The sequence below is a fragment of the Convolutriloba macropyga genome, chromosome 4 (genome assembly GCF_964194025.1).
Source record: "Convolutriloba macropyga chromosome 4, txConMacr16.3, whole genome shotgun sequence".
NCBI classification, from domain to species: Eukaryota; Metazoa; Xenacoelomorpha; order Acoela; family Convolutidae; genus Convolutriloba; species Convolutriloba macropyga.
The window spans coordinates 26771924-26791342 of NC_134471.1; the positions used below are offsets into that span (position 1 = coordinate 26771924).

The 19419-nt window shown below is 35.2% G+C and overlaps 2 protein-coding genes across 10 annotated transcripts in view; one reads left to right on the forward strand and one right to left on the reverse strand.

The window, feature by feature from the left end:
• Positions 1 to 19419, reverse strand: part of LOC142337561 (A-type potassium channel modulatory protein DPP6-like) — a 148549-nt gene that overhangs the window by 19459 nt on the left and 109671 nt on the right. For 8 of the 9 annotated variants that reach the window (XM_075386881.1, XM_075386880.1, XM_075386886.1 and 5 more), the window contains 8 exons: positions 11945 to 12152; positions 10852 to 11084; positions 6429 to 6658; positions 5933 to 6011; positions 4123 to 4249; positions 3292 to 3479; positions 2811 to 2905; positions 2252 to 2405 (listed from right to left, as the gene is read on the reverse strand). In XM_075386881.1, coding sequence (XP_075242996.1) covers positions 2252 to 2405; positions 2811 to 2905; positions 3292 to 3479; positions 4123 to 4249; positions 5933 to 6011; positions 6429 to 6658; positions 10852 to 11084; positions 11945 to 12152 — 1314 coding nt within the window. Of the gene's footprint in view, positions 1 to 2251; positions 2406 to 2810; positions 2906 to 3291; positions 3480 to 4122; positions 4250 to 5932; positions 6012 to 6428; positions 6659 to 10851; positions 11085 to 11944; positions 12153 to 12606; positions 12696 to 19419 lie in introns of those variants that run through there. The other variant, XM_075386885.1, reaches the window with a different exon arrangement.
• The window catches only part of LOC142337562 (centrosomal protein of 19 kDa-like), a 38826-nt gene continuing 31574 nt past the window's right edge, over positions 12168 to 19419 (forward strand). The window contains exon 1 of the mRNA XM_075386888.1: positions 12168 to 12465. The gene's annotated coding sequence lies outside the window, so the exon portion shown is untranslated. The remainder of the gene's footprint in view (positions 12466 to 19419) is intronic.

Below are 19419 nucleotides of genomic sequence, written 5' to 3' on the forward strand. Positions count from 1 at the left end.
CATAAATTCTCATCTAGCCGTCTAGAGGTTGGAATAGTTTCCCGTCCTGTTTTTGAGCTTTTTGAGCTGAATTTGAATTGCTGGCGCTGTGTACCGCCTATGGTTGCAAGAAATGCGCTGGGAGTACGTAGTACTAATGAATCCCGGTCCCGTCGAACATGTAATAATTCCGCTTGTCTGGGCCTCTTTCAAACCGTTTCACTGTATCAAAGTGTTGATAATAAACGACCATCTGTAGGACGAACTGAAGAACTTCTCAGTGAATTTGCTAAGGACTTGTCCTTCTGAGACTGCCGGCAGGGCAGCTGTTGAAGCGATGTCTACTCCAGTTGCTGGTGCTGTAATCTGAAGCTGATATTCTTTTCTTTCGTCCTAGTAGTAGCCTCTCTAGGGCACTGTAAATTGACTACTTCGAACTCAGGCAGTTTTTGAAATCTTTTTCGTCCTAGTAGTAGCCTCTATAGGGCACTGTAAATTGCCTACTTCGAACTCAGGCAGTTTTTGAAAGCGAGAAAAAAGAGTGCCGTCACTTCTTTGCGTTTCTGCTGGATTCATCTCAGTCACCTGTGCGCTGTTGCAATGGGAAACCTCAGTTCTGCTTTTGCTACTGTACTCAGAGAAAAATGAGAGTTGCAGCTAGGAGAGCTGATTGGGGAACTTCTGGAGAGGATAGTTGAAGAGGGCAAAGTCCAATCCGTTATTGATGCTCCAAAAGTTTGCGACCTATGGTTTGCTTTTTCCAGAGTTCCTATTTTAGCCCAACATTAGCTAATCAAAAACATTGACGTCAGAGCCTTGCTTGTTTATGTGTTCTACGTGAAATCGGACTTAATGGTTGTCTATTCGAAATAATCTCCCATTTTGTTAATTCATACCAAATTGTTTTGAATAAAAACCTTTACATAAGATAAATTACTTTTTGATAGCCGCCTCAGCTTCTCAGCCGGCTAGTATAGCGCTCCTATTTTTTTTTACTTCGTCGTACTAAAATTTTTTGCTTTACCTTAGTTTACAGCTTGTTCAACATTTGCGTGAAATATTTTTGACTTCTCTAGGCTAGTTACACGCTTCGCTCGTGCTGCTCAAAATGTTTTTAGACATCAGTAGCGAATCAAGGTAATTCAAAATGAACAGAGTCGGTTTCAAAAACGAAATCAGAAATAGAGACGGGATAAACCCATAAAGCCCAATTTTATATGCCCGTTACTCGAACTTTGTTCATAGTTACCATCTCTAATTCTTATTGTTATTGATACTAGCTCCTGTATTGTCTCACTATTAAACAAGAATATGTTCAGCAACAAAATGACATCAAAATAATTTGCACTTTAAAATTGTTTTACAAAAATTTTTTCATTAATTTCTTTTCTTTCGATCCCAATCGTGGTTATGGGAATCAACGGCGGCTATTTTCCGGCAGCCTGCCGGGTATGTTATTAGATTGCACATATTTTCTTTACTAAATTGGTCTGGGGAACGAGAAACTTCACTATTGTAATTGCGCTGTTAGTAAAGACTTAAATTTAGATCGAGGGATTTGCGAAGTGCATCCACAAAAAAACTTCTCTCGCTTTGTGAAAAAAGCTTCACTCAGTTTTTAGAGATTAGTGTTGAGAATGTATTACACGACGCATAAACCCAAGAAGGGATAAGGCGTGAAATTTTCAATTTTTGAACGAGATGTCTTTTCTTCACGTACACAGAAAAGATAGTTAGGCTACTTTGTTCTTCAACTGTTTGCCACGCTGTTGCGATTCGTAATGTCGATTTTCATGGGCAAAATATACAAAAAACAGCAGGAAATCATGATCTATTGCACACCGTGAATACAAAAGTTTACAAAAAACTAACAGGTTCTAGACAGCTGTACGTAGCTTTCTTCCGGTGTACGCAGCAAAAAAAAATGAGAAAAATATATGGTAGCCGAATGAATTTAGCTCTTGAGGTTTTTTTTATAATTTTCCACTTGGTGTTCTACGGTATATGCTTGTATAGGCAATCGTTTTGTATTTGACGCTAACACACGTCACCGAGTCTTCTTCTTGTTTCTGGTTTTTTTAATAGTAGAAAAATAACGATCAAAGGGAACTGGCCTTTGTTTCTTAAAATAAATCATTTATCATTGAAAAGATATATTGTATTTACTTTTGTTTGTTTTTCTCACTCGCGGTTCTTATTTTTTAGACGATCTGTAGACCCTTCAGGGGAGTAAAAAATCTTTTCCAAGTCGATCATCTGTCAGAATAATAACCTGAATGGTGTCAATTCTAGAGTTAGAGTTGAGAGTATGTAAGTAGCTGTATCTTTTTTTGAGCATTCTGTCCAACCAATCAGTCTTGACTCGACTGTCTGAGACCCACTGCACACACATGAGGTACTTCTCTGTGAACTCATTCTGCCCATCTCTAAACAAGACTTCAACCGTCCGAATCAGTCCTAAGAAATCTTGTGATACTATATATTAGCGAAGTCTAGAAAACAACACTCGTAGAAATGACCACCTGTGTCAAAGAAGTGGGGAAAGAAATTCCGAAGTAGGAAAAGCTCCCAGGAAATGACCTCCCCATAAGCAGCGGCTAGCCTGTTGAACTTTTCCGAGATTACCATAGGCGGAGTTTGTGTTTAATTTAAATGGTCAAAATACTTGATTTGTAGTAATTACTAGGCACATAAAATTTGATCGCCGTGCTGATGTTTTTTAAAATAATTTTTGTAGCAATTTTGTCGTTGGTCCAATTTTATTCGTTTATTCGGATATTTTTATTTAATTTTGAAATTTAGAGTTGTGGAGTAGGAAAATTTCTCCTCACTTTGTGGGTACAGTGAGTGCTTTCGTAGAAGTTAGGGAGCTTGCTGAAGTAGGAGGCAGCCAATGTAGAGACACAGCAGGTATCGGGTCACTTCTCTGAAATATTCACAGAGATGCAAACGATGAATGGTTACGAGGTTACGTGACATTTTAACCATAACAAAAATACCACTCCGGCGCGATGTGCTCATTCAGGCAGTATTATTTTAGTCCGAAAAATTGCTCAAATTGATTTCATTCGAGTTTGCTCTTGACTAATTTGCCCGTCCTTGTTTAAGGTGATTGATGAGTTGAACGACAGTATTTCGTCGATATTAATTCTAGAATTCTGTTTCATCTATTGAGATGTTAGAAAGGCCTTCCAATGGTTAATGAATCTGAAATTGTTAAAATCATGTTTATACCAACAGCAAGCAACGGATGAAAGTATATAAAAAGAAGAGGCGGTATAAGTTTTTTTTTGGGGGGGGGGGCAAGGGTACCTTTGGGTAGTGAATGTGTTTGATTGTGGTTGTAGTGGCGGAGTAGTCCATAATGTCAACAATGGCAGTTGTGTCTGGGGAGTAATGGAATCCAGCGAACAATGCACTCTTCTGGTTTTTAGACAGCCAGAGGGCATCCAAGTCACTCTTCTCTACTTCTTCTCTGTCTCCATTCCGCCAAACAGCGTCTGTAATGGGTGAAATTAAATATAGACTTGAATTAAATCTAGATTAAATAAAGCCAATTACGAAAAGGAATAAAATCGTGGTGAAATAATAGAGGGGTTAAATGATAGAGGGGTGAAGTGATCGGGGGTTAAACAAATAGGGGTGAAAAAGCAGGATACCCTTTGCATAATTTAGATCTGCTTCTTTTTAATCTTAATTTTTGTTTATGTCTGAACATAATAATGCTGATTTTTGCGCAAATAATAACATTAACAGAGGAACGATATGTCGAACTACCCATAATCATTAATATATATACTATTTTAAATAAGTACACTATCGGATATAGATGACAACGTCCGCGTTTACCAACCACAAAAAATAGAAAATGGTAATGAATGGAGGTCAGTATTAGTAATTTGACTTATCATACATAGTTTTTCGCACTTACTTCTCGGCATGAGTGCTAAGCTTTTGCTCGACATGGTGCAGAGGTAGAAACTAGTTTGTTTGGTGAAACTATGCCCAGAATTAGCAGATTGAATAAATAATGGAAAATAGTAGTGGAACATTAGTTCCCAATCGCCCCTTTTCGGGATGACCTTTATTTGAATACTGAAGATTGAATTCTTTTATTTGAATACTTTTTGTCTGCGGACATACCTCTATACAATGGATCGGGCATTCCATAATTGTTGTGCTCGTCTGCTTCTTGGTCATTCAGCTTGTTTGCATTAGTGTCTCCTGATAAAGTTTCTATCCTTACGTTGTTGTTGTCATCAACCACAATCTACAACAAACAGCACTTTATGCTTTAAAGCGAATTTAGATTTTAAATTTATTAGTTGCTCTTGAACGTTTAAAGCAGTTATTGTAAACGTGTTTTTTTTTGCAAAATTGTTGCTTGACCTTTTTTGTTCTATGACATTCTTTGACTTCTGAAGTGACTTTTTTCGCTTCCCTATAATTCACTGACTGATTAATCCGTTATGTCGGTTTATGTTCTGACTTGCACCCATAAACAAAAAATTTATCTAGGCTACAGCCCTTGAATTAAATTGCCCCGCTTGTCTGTCGTTCGAGAGCAATTTTCCGACTTATGTGGGCGACCGACTTTGTCCGCTAGTCGGTTTAGGTTTTGATATTTCAAAAAAGTGATTGATAAGGCGCTAACTGAAATTTGGAATTATTCCAAAGTTTACCGCGTTACTTTAATCTGCGTGCATCTAATTGCTCCTATACTTGCTATAGAGTATTTCGGTGTTTTGTACCTATCAATAAATTCAAAGCTCTAGATTTCACGGACCTAATTGGTGGGCGGTGAACCATATAGTGAGAAGTTTTTTGTTCAGTCGATCCATATTTTAATAGAATTTTATCGAAGGATTTGTCGTGTTCGTCTTTTTCAAGGAGTTATCGAAGTTTAAATTTTGTTTGTGCACTGCATTTATTACGCTTATAGTTTTCAAATTTAGTCCTTTTTTGTCCAATTTCAATTGATTCCTGTGCGAAATATATTCCACTAATGATTTACCCTCATTCCTATCAATAGTCAATATTTACTAAATTCTTTCGCTTGTCTGATTTGTTCGTTGAATGTTTTTTGCTTTCTTGTGTCATTTTTTAATTTTCTTTTTCATGGGAATTTTGCCAAATTCAATTTTGTGGTTTTTCAATGTAAAATTTTGCCTAGTCAGTTTTTATAAATATCTATTTCATCCATTGATGGCCTCAAATTAATCAGAAAAAGAAAATAGTTTGAAAACTTATTTTTTTATTACTCCTAGGCGAATTTTCGCATTTATAATAGTCCTGCTTGTCTTTTTAATGCAATTTTTCAGTCGAACATTTGAGCACCAGAACGGTATACTCAGGTACACCCTGCATGCCCGTAAGTTGCGGAGCAGTTCTCTTTAGCTTTGCTAGTCTCTAGGTATTCGATTCAACGAAACAAGACTCGAATTGATGGTGCGAAGGACGGATCTTTGAATTTGACCCCCCACACATTTTTAGTATCATTACTGTCTACTTGTCTATTTAAGAACAAGAAAAACAAGCGTACACGCTGCATGAGGGCTCTGAGGGAGGTGCTGAAGATCACTTCCTAATTGGTGTACTACACTTTCAGTTCTTCGCAAGCATTTCTCACATTTGCGTTTTGTCTCTGTACTTATTCAACCAAATATGATCGATTGTGTTTGTCATTTCAACCTTGTCAAATAAACTTACGTTTTCTCGCTTTTAGAATCGTTAACCCGGGTTGGGGTTGGGTGTTGGGGGCATTGAGCAAATGTTCACCACCGAGCCTCCCCCATACAAAAGGAGCCAAATAATTGCAACAGATGATAAATAATTCCATTTAAAAAGGCGCTCCTATTTTAGATAATCAGCCAGCAACAATCGTCTATATTGCAGAGATATTTAAGTGCGTTTATGCCCGATGGATTTGCAGAGATATCAGAGAAAACCTTACAATAGCAGGGGCTGCTGTATCGTCCTTTGGCTGGAGCCATTTGCACAATCTGTGATCTCCATCTAGACTCTTCTTCAATCTAAAGCACGACACTAAACCCATTTATTCTGATGTAATTAATGAAAGATTTCCCAGGTTGTGCACAAATAATTTGTCTAGGATGTCAACTTTTTAGTTTTTGCATGTATACGTCCATGTATTAGTCACTTTACCAAGGGAAAGTTTTTGGAAAATAGAAGAGCGAGACCGGCAAATTGAGTTAAATATTTTGAGAATTTTCCTATTGTGGACAGGCCAACCCATGGAACTAGAGACTGTTAACACTTCAGTTATTATATCATAACGGGGTGCTGTATATTCATGTTTTCCGACTATCAGAAAAAAAAACAATTTTCAATGAGTAAAAGTAACAGATCTTGCAAGTTAAAACAACAATCTTTCGATTATATAGCAAGGATTTTTCATTATAAAGAGTTCCCGGCGGAATTGGCCCTACGTGAGACTCTGTGTGTCGATTACTGTGCACTTCTTCAAACTGTCACTTGGTGCAGTGGACCAGGGTGATTTTGAGGAGGGGCTAGCCACTAGCAACAGCATAGAATCGTTCTCTTTATCTGAACTGTTGTCGTTATTGTCACGTTTGCTTCGTTTACCTCGTGCCTTTTCCGACTGTTTGTTTGGCATAAGGGACCACTCAACTTGTGGGCCAGTATGTCCAAATTGAGTCTAAAGTAAAAAAAATTAACTCATTTTGTAAAGTAGCAGTTTAACTAAATTTAATTTTTGCTGCCTCCACAATGTGGTTAGAAAACTCGAGATGTAAACATTATTATTTAACCAGAGAGGTCCCATTTTACATGTAAATCCTGGTGTTTTGTGAAATAAAGCTTTTGGTTTTACTTTTTGTTCTAGAGAGAGTTATACACGAAACCCCGTCGCTTGCTTGTGAGTCAACATTTGTGACATATGGCGGTGGTCTCAATACGAGTTCATATAATGCCGTTTGAATTTGAATTAATAAAAACAAATTCTCAGGGACAAAGGTACCAAGGCCGCTTCTGGGTTGCAGGGCTAGGATAGCAGTGGAAAAGGTTTGCTAATAGTCGCACAGTGATCGCTGGGGCTATTATTGGCCTTCTCTTGGTTTTTTACAATTCAAAGAATTTGAATTGTATTGGGGCGCTGTCTTTTTTTACGACTCGAAGAGGAGTATTGGAGAAGTCCTTTTTTAATCAATTTTATTGGAGTGAATTTTGAAGCAGGAAATGAAACTCGTGAAAAAATGGAGTGGTTTTGTTTCTGAACAAAATTAAGAGTGGAGCGAAAAGAGAGTGGTTTTTTCATATCGCTATTTTTGAGAGAGCGAGAAATTGATGTGTGAAAAAATTTTCTCTAAGCGAGCGAGATTTTTTGTTCACGTGCGGCATTTTGAAGCAGAATTTTTTATTTTAGTTGGTTAAGAGTTTTAGTTATGATTTTGTTTTAATTTTAGGCTGGTTTTGGTAGTGGTTTAAAGGTTTCTGGAAGTTCATATGAATTTTATGCTAATTCGGAGGTTTTTCATGTATTTTGCTGATTTTCGGGCTAATTTTTGCGATTTTTTGACGATTGTTTTGTTTTGTTGCCTCAAATGGGTATTCAAATTACCCCTATTACTTGATCAATCTTTAGATAACAAGTGGTTACAGTTTTTTGGATATGAGGCATTCTTTTTGTTGAGAAATATGACAAAAAATTGAAACTATTTTTCTCAATTTTTTGCAGTTTTTCGGTTTTTTTCTGTTTTTAAACAAGTTTCTTAGCGTATTATGACTTTCCGATTGTTTTGCGAGCATCTGGATACCATATTGGCTGAAAGGAATTTTCGTTGGATTTATGTGTTTCTGTAATATCAAAAAAATGTTCCAGTTTTTTTCCAGTTTTTTTTAAGTCAAGTCGTTTGTAAGAGCTTTTTATTATGATTTGGCTTCAAGTATTTTTAAAATTCTCATAAGTGGTTGGTTTTAGTAGGTAATAGTTGTTTTGATGAAGTAATTTTGCAGAGATATTTATTTCGGGATCTCAATTTATGACAAAATTTTATCGGATTTTTTTATCATATTTGAACAGATTTAATTTTCTTGTTTTTACTTTTGTTTTAATAGTTTTGTTTCAAGATAATCATGATAAGTGGAGGCACGTTTCTACTGATGAGTAATTGGATGGCGTTTGCACTTCGAGTCGTTTCCGGAATTCTTCCGGCTATGTTTTTCTTTAAGATCTGTTCACACATTTTCATGAGTTTGGAAGTCAAATTGGAGTAGTGATTTTGGTCATGCCGAAACAGGTAGTGGAGCAAAAAAGCGAGTGGTTCTGCGGCGTGGAATTTTTTGCTCTAAATTGAAACTAGAGTGAGAAAATGGTGTTTGAACAAAAATTCGCTTTCTCGCTATTGGTTTTTTGTTCTCATGCGGCAATTTCACTTTGATTTTTACTGTTTTTTTCGATTTCTTGGATCGGATTTTTTTCTAAATGGTTGTCCCAATCCATTCATAGTCCATTCAAGGCCATATGTCTTAAGGATAATGGTGTTGAAAGGAAGTTTTTTGTTACGTTTCTATATTGCGATCTCGTGACGTGATTTTAGGATTTTTATGTGGGGAATGCTTTCCTTTTTTATCATTTCAAAGATTTAATATTGTACCTCACATTTTTTTGTTGTTAATAGCCACACAGCGATAGCTGGGGCTATTATTGGCATTCTCTTGGTTCTTTTTTATTTCGTCATCAAGATTTTTGTTACGATCATAAGGCGTCACAACTACTTCAATTATGCTTTTTGTTCATTCGTTAATGCAATTTTAACTGAATTGCATCCGTGATAAAGTTTTGGTTACACGTGTCTTATCTCCTTCGCAAAAATGATTTTCTCACACTGAAATTGACATTTGTATTAAAATTCAAAGAGAAAAGGTCAAGTGAATGTGTGTCACTCTGGTTGTAGGTTTAAGATCACCTAATAGAAGCAGTAGTAAATTGTACAGATTGTAATCAAAATATATCATCTCGTGTTTTCTATCTTTTTTCATCTGTTTCTTTTACGGTCTTTTTGAGACTGCAGACTATTTCGGCTATTGCCAGCTATGTTTAATTGCTCTTGAACGAAGTTCATAGCAATCATTGTAAACTTGTGTGTCTTTTTTATGCAAATTTGTCGCTTGATATTTTTGCGCTTCTCTTCTAGAACATTCTATGACTTCTCAAGTGACTTTTGCACGCTTTCGTTCTTCATTTTTGAGTAATCTTTATTCCTCCGAAGTAAAGCGTGTTGCTAATATAAATTTGGTCGCAGAATAGCAGAGGTAAGTCATTCGTAGCGCAGTGGTTAGTGCGTTCGGTTGTGGATCGGGATGTCAGTGGTTCGAATCCCGGCGGGGGAAAGAATTTTTGCACCCATAAAGAAAAATTGATCGAGTCTACAGCTCCCGAATTAATTTGCCTCGCCTGTTGTTCAAGAGCAATTCTTGCGACATTTGTCGGTTTATGTTTGTAAATTGCTGACGACTTTTGATATTCATCATTCTGAACAGCAAACAATCAAAAAAAATCAAGCTGTGGTTTTTTGTTCGGGGTTTTTTTTGCTCTGAAAATTTTTCTTATAAAAGTCCGAAATTCGTGAAAAACTGTTTTTCAAAAATTTATGAAAATACGTCAATTTAAAACTCTCTTATGATTTTAAGTCAGCAAATCCAAGCTTTTTCAAAGGTTTCACTCTGTTTTTTCGTTCTAAGTGTTTTCAATTATTTGTAAAAGGTTTGAGCGCAATCTTGTAGTTTTGATATCTATGGAAGTACAGTTAATAAAATCTCAGTTTCTTTTTCACTGATGCAGAAATGAAGTAGTGTTGGTCCTTCGTAAATATCTGTTGATCCTCTCTATCAGTTCCGTATCTGATTTGCGCGTTTCTTTGTGTTGATTGCGCGTGCAAACGAATAATGACACCCGCTTTATCAGTATACTATTTTCAAGTGTTCCACTCTCTGTTACAGTATTTACTAGTTATACAAGCTTATTAGCACAATAGAAAAGTAAGATTTTTGGGTGCTTGGGGTATATATTACGTTTACATTTGCTAAGTTTTCATCTGATTGTTTTGATTAAACTTGAGGGATGGGGTCCTTTATAGAAAAATTAAGGGATAGAAATAAGAAACAAATGTAGCCTCAAAACATCAATTAACAACTAAATTACGTCAAATAATTCCGAAAGTTTACCAAGTGGCATTCTTCAGTTAGGTTTTATGGAAAATTTTTTGACTCGCGAAGACACGTGTTGTTTTAATGTGTAACAAGGTTTTGACTTTTAAGCCCTTTTAAAGGGGACGCTTGAACCTCACATATTAATGCCACACATTAATGCAGTTCTTGTTCAACTTAGATCAAAAAATTTTTCCGTGGAATTTTAGGATAGCTGTATTTTTACATGATATTGTCACCGTTGCGTAAGGTGTAATGCCGCACTGGAAATGGAGAGCTCCAGGGGTATAATATAAAAGCGATCTCTGATTCTATATGGACACGATTGCTTGTATAAGCAGAGATATTGATGTGATATAAAAAAGTGTTGCACAATGTTCTCATCAAATCGAAGAACGACATATGTACCACCTTGTTAAATTGGCCTGTATCACTGAATAGACTAGCTATGAGTACAATAAATTTTTCGAGGCGCACCGTTTTTGTTGTTAATATTATTGACAAGCATAAAATCCAATTTCACATTTGATCAGTTATACTAGTGCAGTTTCTATTTTCAACTTGAAATTGACTGGCCTTCACTATAAAATTAATTATCATAAAATGTTTAGTGACAAGTTTTTTTCACTGCTGCCTCTTTTCTGAGGAACCAAATGTGAATGTTAATAGTTTTTGAAAACTTACTAGGTCATCGCGTGTAATCAGTGTTTGTCTTGAGTAGTAGTGGTCACTCGATGATGTAGCGTTGCCATTGGCTTTGCCTCCTCCATTAGCTTCTTGATCTGACTGATCATTGTTTTTGTTGAGGTTGTTGTTTTGGTCTGTTATTGATGAGGTTGATTCCACAAGGGCTTTCTCCAAACCCCGATAAATCTCGATGTCTCCAGTTGAGCTTTCGACCGCCACCGCACCGCTTTCTGTAACAAAACTAGCTTTATTTTTCTTCAATGGGTTCAACAAAACCTGCCTTTCGTTACCAAAAATGACAAACTAGATAGTGAAGTTTCAATTTTAAATAAATTTGATGGCGACGTCTATTCTCGCACTACTAAGAATATTGGTATTGGCAATGGTCCAATAAAATTTCAAATAATGTATTATGGAGAATTCTTTTTCGAGCTTTATCATTCTATCGCATTTATTTGCTGCCTACCTATTAATATTCTGAAATCGAGCAGATGTTGATTGAATCTGATCGAAGAAGTTAAGTTATTGGAGCCAGCAAGGTGTTAAAATTGGAGAATATGGAAAAGATTTGAATGATTTTGACTTAGTAAAAAATACAGAACATTACGGGGTCCTGAATTTCAATTTGATAAAATCAAAAAGTGTACGTGAAGACTTTTTTTGAACTATATTTTTAAAATGTTTATCACTTCTATCTACTCCAAATTGAAATGGGAAAGAACGAGAACCCATAAATAGACTTACTTTAAATGTCTCTATGATCAGATTCTCAACCTCTGTTTTGTCAGCTATGACTATCAATTTATTACAACTGCGTGAAAGGGTCTTGAAATGCGCAAACAAATGCGAGGACAACGAACGGGTGCATTAAGATAAAAAAAAAGTAGAACGTTGTTGCAACAATCGTATTTCTTTCTAGAAGCTTCAACTAAATGAAACCACTTGCAATTTGAAAGAGCATTTAATACTTTCTGAGTTATGCAAAAAGTCTCAATATATGGGAGTAAAACCAGTTAAACTTAATTGAAATCAGTCATTTAAGAGTCGAAAGTTTACGTTTAGGAGAGATATAGCTTTTTGTGTGGAATACCTTGGAGCCATTGGAGGTGAGGTCGTTTTGGTCTGAGGGAAGGATCGGCTACATGTTGTAATGTTAAATCTACGCTGCCTGTCTTCACTGGTTCAGGGGTTAATACTTGGACTGCAATGAATACGAGTAGAAACACGAAGCAGATTGTCAACAGGGCCAGGGCAATGCCCTTCCAGTTTCGCTTCTCGGGTTCTGCACCCACCAGGTCCTATAATGAGAAGGAGAAAGGCTGAATGAATGTGATAACACAACAAATATCCCGGCAACACAAACAAAATGCTCTGGATAAGAACCGATTAGCCATACAATATTTTAAAAGCTGCCTTTCATATACATTTTACTGTGAGAACTTTCTATAAACCTCAGAAAGGTATAGCTACTGTTAACTGACTGCCCACTTTTTTCAGATATGAGATGTCAAATTTGGGAAGATACAATAGGGACAAACAATAGAGAAACAATTTGCCATCTGGTTATGCTCTACTGAAAACCTAACAATCCCCACACCACTGAACACAAAGGTACACGGAAAATTTTCAAAGGAAAATGTATGACTTAAAGTAAAGCCAGATAGTTATCTTGCTTCGAAATGTGATGGTAATGTAAATTGGTTGTTAAGTTATCTTGAACTCACTGAGTTTTTATTAGGGGAAGATACTTACAGCATAAATGTTTTGTGTTGCGTTTACAGGTGTTGGTGGCATTGTCGGTGTCGGCATCAAGTTTAAAAGTTACAGATGCTAGAATGAAAAATGACTTAGTAGGTCATTTTGTTGTATACTCTTAGCCAAACTCTCGGTCGGTTTTCCAACGTTCGATTTAGAAGTCAGCAAAAAGTGCTTTAAGCTGATTAAAATCTAAAAATTGTAATTGGTTATTCGCACAATATTTCCATAAATGCTGATTTATATCGTAAGCTAAATCAAGGCAAAACTATGCTCGTTATTCGTTTTCAAGCTTTGATAACAGTGTTTCTTATTGGTTTGTTGTTGTTCTTTTGAGTTAATGATTGCGGAAACGCTTTGCAGATTAAAAGGCGTTTCAGTTCAAAAACAACAAAAATGATGGAAACGTAGAAGCGTAAAATAAGCGCCAATAATTTTTCACAATATTTTCACTTCTAGTACTATACGTACAGCAATAAAGGAAGTTAAATTGGTATGGCAATGTGTGGCCGAGTAAAGCGAAGGAAATGTTTCCCTGTGGAAAAGTTTGAGGCAACGTAACTCATTTTTCTAATTTTCCTTATATCCAATTATTTTTAACTGACTGACGCAAGTCGCGAATACTGCTCTGCTGTTTGACCATATATTTGCAGTTGAAAAAAAATAACGTCACGAACTGATTGTAAAGAAACAAAATGTCATAAATTTCAATTGATATATTGCACAATTTTGCTAATAAGCTCTAAATTTGTTTCATACACGCAAGTAAGGTTGGCGATCACTTGTGGTGAGCATATAATTTGAATGTTTAAAACAAACCATATTTTCAGAAGTCAAATATAAAACAGAGGCAGCTATGTTTTTTCTAGTCGGTTATACATCCTATACAAAAGTGGTTTTTTTAAATGTCAAACCAATCTTAAAAATTTTTGTTGCAGTATTTTATTGTTACTTTCCGTTGTACGAAAAACGTGTCATTGATTGCAGAGAAAGCTTTCAGAAAGTAAATTATTGGGGATAATTATTCTGTAATATGCTTGTACTGGGTAACTTAAAAGGAATAGAGCCCTGTTTCTGTTAGGTCACGATTTCTTTAAACATTCTTTCCGCAAAATTAGTTGACACAATTTATTTCTGATACAAAAAAGTAACGGAGGAAACGTGTTGTACAATACAAAAGTGGAGGACCTTCAATTTTTTAAATGATATTTATGTGTGTTTGGAATGGACAATTTTTAAATGGCAATACTTAACTAAACCAATGAATGAATGGTACGAGGAAAGCGGGAAAGTACCGAAGTCGCCAATATAAAAAGTGTGCTAATGTAATCTAATTGGGCTAATTAGCCCACGGCTTAAGGGAGGTCAGCTTAGCTGGGATACTGGGAGGGATTACCAGTTCCAATCAGCATAAATGGGGCTTCAATCGAGGCATTTGGCTCACGGCGACAGGCAATAGAAGGTCCGTACAGAGACACGTTAAATATTGGCTCCGTTAAGACTGAAAAATTGTCTTCTTTAATCATCCTAATTGACGCAACGTGAAAATGTACCGAAACAGACAACTATTTTCACATTTTTCCTACAGTAATTGGAAAAAATATCAGAACAGAGGACTGAAATAATGCTTCGTTTTCTTCGTTGGTAACAATTAATAAAAAATATACAAATCTGTTTTGGGAATAAATTTGACATCAGTCCGTGTTTGAGTTTGGTCAAGTTTGGTACGAATTCTTAATGTCATGTATACTGTCCAAAAAGGTTTAAACAATGTTTTTTAAATTCAAATATATTGTCAAATTTTGATTTCCGTGCTTTTTCCGAAACTTAATATCCTACTATTGACATAATTAATACAACAAGGAGGCTCGGTAAAGTGCGCTTGCGCATCATGTTCCAACCACGCTTTTGACTTAATTACCCACCAAATGAGAAAGAGATAGAAAACTTTCAAAAAATCACTATTTTTCAAAAATAATTGGTGCATCCGTTTAAAAGATTGCTTTAAGCTCTAAACACTTTGCAAATGAAACAAAAACCTATTAGAGAGCCGATGATACTTGCCATTAAGGAGAGTAAGAGACAAAACAAAGCTGCAAAGTCGTTCAAACACAACAAGCAATACTTACCACCAAAAATGTCCATCTATATTTTCTTGAAAAATTTAATGAAAAAGTCAAAATAGCATCAAATTAAATGTAAACTAAACCAAATATCTTGCATTTCATTAGAAAAGACATAGATCTGTCTTTTTTAGAAAAATTAACAAGTAGGCAGACAACAAAAGGGGCAAAGTTGGAAAAAAAGTTTACACTTTTTGCAACCAATTAGGTCTAAAGTCATGAAAGCAATTAGTTATCAACTGAAATTTTTCAATGGATTCATCAATATCTCAATAAAAAACCACTGAGACCAGTGATTATCCAGAATGTCATAAGACTACCAAAAGAACAATTACAGCCAAAAATCAAAAAGTCATTTCAATTTTGCCAGGAAACGGTCTGGAAGCCTATAAGGTCCATATCTTCAACAAAAATATTGAATATAATCAATTGCGCCCATTCCAACGCCAATAATTTGATATGCGACTTGTCACTAATGTGCTTTTATTGTGATGATCGGACAAGACAGCAAAATAGAACCTCAAAAATTGGAAAATGTCAAAAAAATGGATAAACTATGAAAACGCATATCAAGGCCAAAAAACCATTATTTAAATAATAAAACAGCAAGGTCTACGTTACAATTCATTTGAAAAATAAAGCAACCTCTCTCTTTGCTGAGACGACGCTTAAAAAATGCAGGAATAAGCTCGTTTCTGCATAGGAAGCCGATTGTCCATGTCATTAGTGAGACTAAGTAAAAAGACTTCGCCTCACCACTGAATACAGACAGAACTCAAGAACTCACGAAGGATTTTATGCAATTTGTGTGCTTTTCGCTGAAATTCTTATGTATCTTCATTGACCTCCCTTTGCACGTTAATTTGACCTGACAATATTTGTGGTTTGATTGGAAATCATTCTGGTCTGTAACTCACATAAAAAACAAATGGAAAAACTCTTTGTTCATTGGACTTTATTGGAACATAGAAAAACCTCCTATTAATTATACGGTTAAGTGAAAACAGAGTTTCTTGTAATTGCAATGAAAAATGCAAAAAATATTTTAAGAAGGACAGAACCAAACTAAAATCAACACTTTTATTGCGAAAATCAACGAGGAGACCAAAACTTGCCTTGCTATCTCTGCGTGGCTGTTAAGAAACGCAGTTGCTCTAACAGATTGCGTAATAATTTCTTTGGCAAACAAAAACCTTAATATATCAAAAATAAACTACGCAATTTTTATGAATATAGGTTGAAATTGGCGAAAGACCCCAAAAAAGTTATTTCCAGAAAGCTTTCGTAGGTAGCAGAGGTACCCATATCTGAGTTAGAATAGATTGTGTAATCAAGTTTTATGTCTGCAATACCCGTCACACTCGACAAAGTGGGCCAAATAGGCATTTTTGATGCCATTTTTTACGAAAAGAAAAAAAAATGCTGCATTTTTGAAAATTCAGCTAACAATTTCGCCAAAACAGTTGGTTGAAATGATTCATCAACTCTCTTTTATCTTTAAACATAAAATCGTTGATAATATCGTTAACAATTTTATCATATTTTAGGCAGGAGCGCCTCAAATAACATTAATTTCTGACACTTTCTTTCAGAAACCGTTCTAATAGAAACTTGAACATAATCGAAAGCATGCATGCATGCCCCTTGCTGTAAATTATCATACACAATTTTTAGCATCGAAATGCATGCGAAGATGGAGTAATGTTTCAGCGAGGGGAAATTTTATTCAAAAATAGAAAAAAACTGCAAATCGGTATGTATTAGAAAAGAGGAGCCTTCGAGTAAACCTAATTAAATCTTAAAAATTACCTTAGTATCGCTTTGGCTGCACGATTAAGTAGCAATAGACAGAATTTGCAGCTTTTGAATTCATTCCGAGTGTTTTTTAAAGAAAACCGAACCGTAGTTTGTTTTTTAATTTAAGAGAACAATGGTGCCATATTTATTATTGTCATCATGGACATTTACCACCCGGTGTTTTTAAGTTCCAATATTTCACATTATTTGTTTTCATACGAAATGTATTTCCTTTTGGCAAGTATTGACTGAAGAACAAATTAGGTTGACTGAAAAATTAATGAACGTTATATATAATTGAAAACATGGTTAGTGTGATCTTTTAGCTTTTTGTTTCACTGAACTCGATAATGGTTCAGATTTTTCCGTCTTGAGAAAAGAACCCAAAATTAGGATACTGAGTTTCATATGGAATGTTATTAAGTAATGAAAACCATATAAATAATTGAAAGTCTTGATTGTTTCAAGCTGTTAAAACATTTTATTGAATTCAGATAATCTCTGGCTTCTACAGAAAACGCTGGGTGGAAGCAGCAAGAGATAAGTTTGTAATAACAGTGTAATAAATCTGAAAAAAAGCAAATGAACTTAGGATATAATAGAATTTGTAAGTTAATATAAGTTTTGTGATAGTGGAAATTTCTGACCGACTAGGAAGAAGGCTACTTGATAATACAATGTATTGCTGTGTTAGTGATTGATAGCTTAATTAAATTACATTCCATCGACAGGGAGGTATTCGAAAAGGAGCATAAATTTCACTCTTCTCAAATTCACCCTCTGAAATCAACTCTATAAAATAGTACAGGCAACGACCCTGGGCTAGATTACTGTCGGGTGTGAATTAATAAGCGGAGAGTCCCTCAGTCACAAAATAATGAACGCTTGTTCTCAGATTAAATGTTGGCCCCAAAAATAGTTGATGGTTTTACGATTACTCGCCAGGTAGCATTGTAGAATTAAGATCTGTTTCCATTCTGGAAACCTGGTTTGTGTGTTTGTCTGGCAAACACATTGTTGCTGTTAATTCCGGCTGGTTTGTCAATATCGGAAACAAGTTTTGGACACATTGTTGGCAATGATACAGCCAAGCAACACTGTATCAACTAAAGAGCATTCTTGGACAATCAGAAAAGGTGGTGGCTTTTTAACTTGATTAATAGGTATTAACGAAACCTGGGGCTGCTTAAAGAGGATCGAAAGGCAGGAAACTTTGACAAACTTCGAAATATTGAGTTTACGATGGTTCAAAGTGAGACCAGTGCAAGCATTAATGCAATATGGAGGCACTAAGTTCGTGTTATCACGAAACATATCAGAACTGACAAATAAATATGCGTTATAGTATGAGAGGTTGTATACCAAGAGCATCGCAGATTCATTTTAAATTCTCGGAAAACAATAATTTATAATTATATAAACATTTTACAATATGTTCAACCAGTACAATATTGTTTCTTTTTGAAATTTGTGATAACTAAAGCAAAATAAGTCGAATGATTTCTATTCGACTTCGAACTTGAGTTGGATTAGGCTCATTTTTCAATGAAATGTAAACAGCCGAAAAATGTTTGAATTGTTAGCTAGTACTTGAGCAGCTCAAAATTTCATTTTTAGAATTGACGGTCTTGTCTCTTTTTGGTAATTTAATCTAAGCAGGAGCCAAGAAATGTTTCCGTATGTTAACTGATAACTTATTGAACCTTATAAATGTCTGGAAATGGGGTATGTAATATTTTAGCAAGATTTTCTCCGAACCCTCAATCATTATTCAGTCATGGAAAAAAAAACAAAGTTTTCATGCATTGTTTTGGTGTACAATTTATAAATCATTTATACATTTTTTGTGTCAACAAGCACCTTGTTACTTATTTTGAAGCTGAGATAACTAATTTAAAGCAAGTCAAATTACATTACATGTTCTATTTCAAACAGTCATACAAATGAAGATGTTTTGTTTCCGTTGTTTCTATTATTAGTCACTGTCCTTCCTCAAGCTAAAGAGTGACATTAAAACAGGATAGATGGCAATCTTTCTAACTTAGGCTGCCTTAATTGATATTAAGTCATGATAGAACTCCACAAACACAATTTCACTTCCATTGGGAGTGCTCTGTAATTGTAGCTAATGGGTTTCATGACTTTGAAAATAATGAAGTATTTTTTAATTGTACCATTTTTTTCTATTTTGTCAACTTGTTGCTTAGTCTCATTAATGAGAGGTCACGTACCACATTATCGGCGTTCGAAGAAGGTGAAATCGAACAATTTTTTGAGGGGCAAAATATAGCATTAAGGCTTTGACAGCGTTTTCTCGCAAGTTTTTATTGATTTTGTTCATTGTCTCTATTTGCTGTTCTTCTTGTAACCGCATAAAGAATTGAATAATGACAGGTCTTAATACCATCTCACATAAGCATCATTGGTAATGAAACATTTGGATCATTTCAGTTGATATCCAATGGTTTTCATTACTTTGAAATAATTTGTTTTTAAAAACTTAAGCGGATTTTTAAATTTAGCTGTTTTCATATTTGTCTAATTGTTACCGGGCAATATTTTGGACTGATCCCATATCTTTCTGTTGAAGTGCAAGTTATTTTGTTCAGTATCAGTTTTATCTGATCTTAATTGGACTTTAAATGTAAGTTTTGTTTTAAAATGCACTTAAATTTTTTGATGTAATTAATGTTTGTTGTTGTTGTTTGATTTTGCTGTTCGTCTTGACTCGCTTTTAATGATTGCAAATCTCATCAATCTAATTTGGCAGTTTTTACTCCATTGAGTTGTTTGCTTTGGAGATATTTTTGCGCATACGTCTTTTTATTGAAAAATACTTGGGGGCTTTCTATCTGTTCCTTATTTGGTAGACAATTATGCCAAAAATGTG